The sequence below is a fragment of the Merops nubicus genome, unplaced genomic scaffold (assembly GCF_000691845.1).
Source record: "Merops nubicus isolate BGI_N331 unplaced genomic scaffold, ASM69184v1 scaffold16432, whole genome shotgun sequence".
NCBI lineage: Eukaryota > Metazoa > Chordata > Aves > Coraciiformes > Meropidae > Merops > Merops nubicus.
In genome coordinates this window covers 8,619-11,441 of record NW_008595825.1, presented here as the reverse complement: position 1 = coordinate 11,441, position 2,823 = coordinate 8,619, and the positions used below count along the sequence as shown (strand labels likewise).

Genomic DNA, 2,823 nt, shown 5'->3' with positions numbered 1-2,823 from the left:
CCCATTGTCTTTGTCTTGCCCCCTCCTTCCCTGACCAAAGCAGGGTGGGGGGCAGCCTCTCAATATCAAGTAGGTAAATAAATTTCTTGGGTTTTTTTTATAAGTAGCCCTGTGTGCCAGCACACAAGACAAACCCAAATCTTCCTGGAGTGTTGGAGGAGGCAAAGGAGTGGGGATGGACAACGCTGTGGTTGTCTACCTTGGGACAAGCCTCCTTCCATCAGATCCCAGCTCCATGGTAAGAGCACAGAAGGGGCCTGTGCTTCAGAGACCAAGGTCTAGAGACCACATCCCTTTTGAAAACTGAGGCACTGAATCATTCCAGTGGCTATCATGGGATTAAACCCAAAACTCCAGCCAAGTCATGCTGCCAGCACCTCCAGGGTCAAGGAGCTAGGGCAGAACTCCCTAGAGCCAGAGTGAAACCCCTCTGCTTTCAAAGATTTCAAGAGCCTTCCCCTTTAGTCCTTGTCTGCTCAACGTGGACACAGGAGCAGCAGAGGCAGCTGTAAAGCTTCAACATCATCTGCACAAAAGCCACGTGAGGGACCCAGGAGAAAACCTGCCCTTGGTGACCTGCTGGCATTAAATGCTGCCCAGTGAGTAACACTGAAAACTAAACTTCATTTTACAATAGCTGAGTAAAGTTTACTTACTCTTCAGGGAACTCTACAGGCTTGTTCTTGATCCTGTTATGAAGACCCAGGATATATTCATCTATAAAAGGGCACTGTAAAGCAAACAAAAGATTTTGCAGTTGTCAGAGACCCTGGCACCACTTAAGCCTCTGTCATTCATGTACCACAAGCATACTCTGTTTGCACTCTCTTCATTTTACCCAGAGCTAGAAACAAATAAAATCTCCAAATATAATAGAAATTTATTTGTTCCTTATTAAAAAGTAAATGCTGAAGAGCAGCAGAGGGATCTAGGGAACACACAACTGGATTGGGATATCCACCTCCACCCAGGTGAGCAGGAACTACACCTTTTCCTTATTTCTGCTCCACTTCTACCTGCAAAACAGGGACCTTGACACCTGCTGGGCTGGTATCACCTCCTGGAGCTCTCTCAGTGATGAGCATTGTTTGGAGTAAGTATTACTATTAAAACACTTGTCTTTCCCCTTTAAATTCAGGTATCTGGATACAAAGCTCTTTTTCTCCAGCAGGACTTTTTTTACCCTGGATTTCTTTAGATCTAGATTCTGGCTCCTCCTACCTGGGAGGGCAGGTGAGTGGTGAACTGAGGTGTGGTGAACACTGGGGGGGCTGCAGGAGTAACAAACAGCAGCATGTTCTCTGAACATCTGCATCAACACTGAAGGAGCAGGAACACTTGTTTTAGTGGGCTGGGGGCTGCTGCTGGGCCCTGCCTGGCCAGATTAAATGAGGAAACATAAACCAGGCACAAAATGTACAATATTTACTCTACAGGGTCATGTGGAACAGGCAAATGAATCCCTGTGCTTGGCTTTATGCTCCCTCTTTCTTTCCTCCAGCATGAGGATATCATAATATCACCATGAGGTTATATCAGAACACAAACTCAAGCTTATACCCTCTCACTTGAGGATTTGGCCCAAAAAAGACATCATTAGAGACACAGGTCTGGCTCTGCTGAAGTGGTCTCCACCCAGCCCAGCTTAGCTCTGGCAGTCAGAGCTTTCTGTAACCTGGATTGCTGAAGTGCTGCAGTGGCTTGGGAGCAAACCTGTGGCTCCCTCCACACTCTGACAAGGCTGTTTCTCAATCCAGGCAGTATGGGTACCCCCAAACAAAATGCTGAGGGTGCTGCTGATGGGGTTTGTGGCACAAACAACCCCTGAGAGCACAGCAGGCAACTCTAGGAACCATCCTTTCCACAGAGCACCATGTCAGCCCCTTCTCACCTGCAGGGTGATGTGGGGAAACAGGAGCTTGCAGAAGGAAGGTCTTTGTTTGTGCTATTTGCCTTTCTATGGAAAGGAATGAGTCAAAAGCCACTGGGCAGGGCTCTGGTGCCTGGGAGCCAGCTTACCTTCCCACAGACAAAGCAGTAGAGGGTAATTCCCATGGCCCATACATCAAGTGCCTGAAAGAAAACATGCACAGGCAGTAAATGAGATGCAACCCAGAGATGGTCTGAAGGAGCTGGATTTTCCCACCAGCTCACAAAACATCATCTGTATGCACTTAACATTTTCTGTTCCATTGTGCAGAGCCTCCTTGAAGTTGGGCTCCAAAAGGGGCCTGGGGGGTGAGGACTGTGCTGGGCCAGCTGCTGCTATCCTTGTCCTTGCTGTGGAGGGCAGTGACCAGCAAGCAGCCCCTTCTTGCAGGAGGTGACACCATCCAGGGTTGAACCAAGGGGAACTGAACCTCAGAAGTCTTCCCACATCTGCCTCACAACCACCCCCTGCCATGATCCAGGCGTGGGGAGGAGTGGCTGGAAGCTGCCTGGTGGAAAAGGACCTGGGGGTGCTGGTTGGCAGCTGGCTGAACATCAGCCAGTCCTGTGAGGACCTGGGCCAAAAGGCCAACAGTGAATGGGCTTGTGTCAGAAATAGTTTGGCCAGCAGGACCAGGGCAGGGATCATCCCCTTGGACATAGCACTGGTGAGGCCACCCCTCAAATCCTGGGGTCATCTTTGGGCTCCTCACTCCCAGAAGGACCTTGAGGGGCTGGAGCGTGGCCAGAGAAGGGCAACAAAGCTGCTGGGGAAGGGTCTAGAGCCCAAGTGTGGGGAGGAGCAGCTGAGGGAGCTGGGGGTGCTGAGCCTGGAGCAAAGGAGGCTCAGGGGAGACCTTCTGGCTCTGCACAGCTCCTGACAGGAGCCTGGAG

General features: G+C 50.4%; 1 protein-coding gene across 1 annotated transcript in view; it reads right to left on the bottom strand.

Moving 5' to 3' along the window:
• LOC103769031 (calcium/calmodulin-dependent protein kinase kinase 1-like) overlaps window positions 1-2,823 on the bottom strand; it is a gene marked incomplete at both ends in the record, with an annotated part of 11,626 nt that overhangs the window by 8,048 nt on the left and 755 nt on the right. Inside the window, 2 exons of the mRNA XM_008936204.1 lie at window positions 657-730; window positions 2,020-2,073. Coding sequence (XP_008934452.1) covers window positions 657-730; window positions 2,020-2,073 — 128 coding nt within the window. The remainder of the gene's footprint in view (window positions 1-656; window positions 731-2,019; window positions 2,074-2,823) is intronic.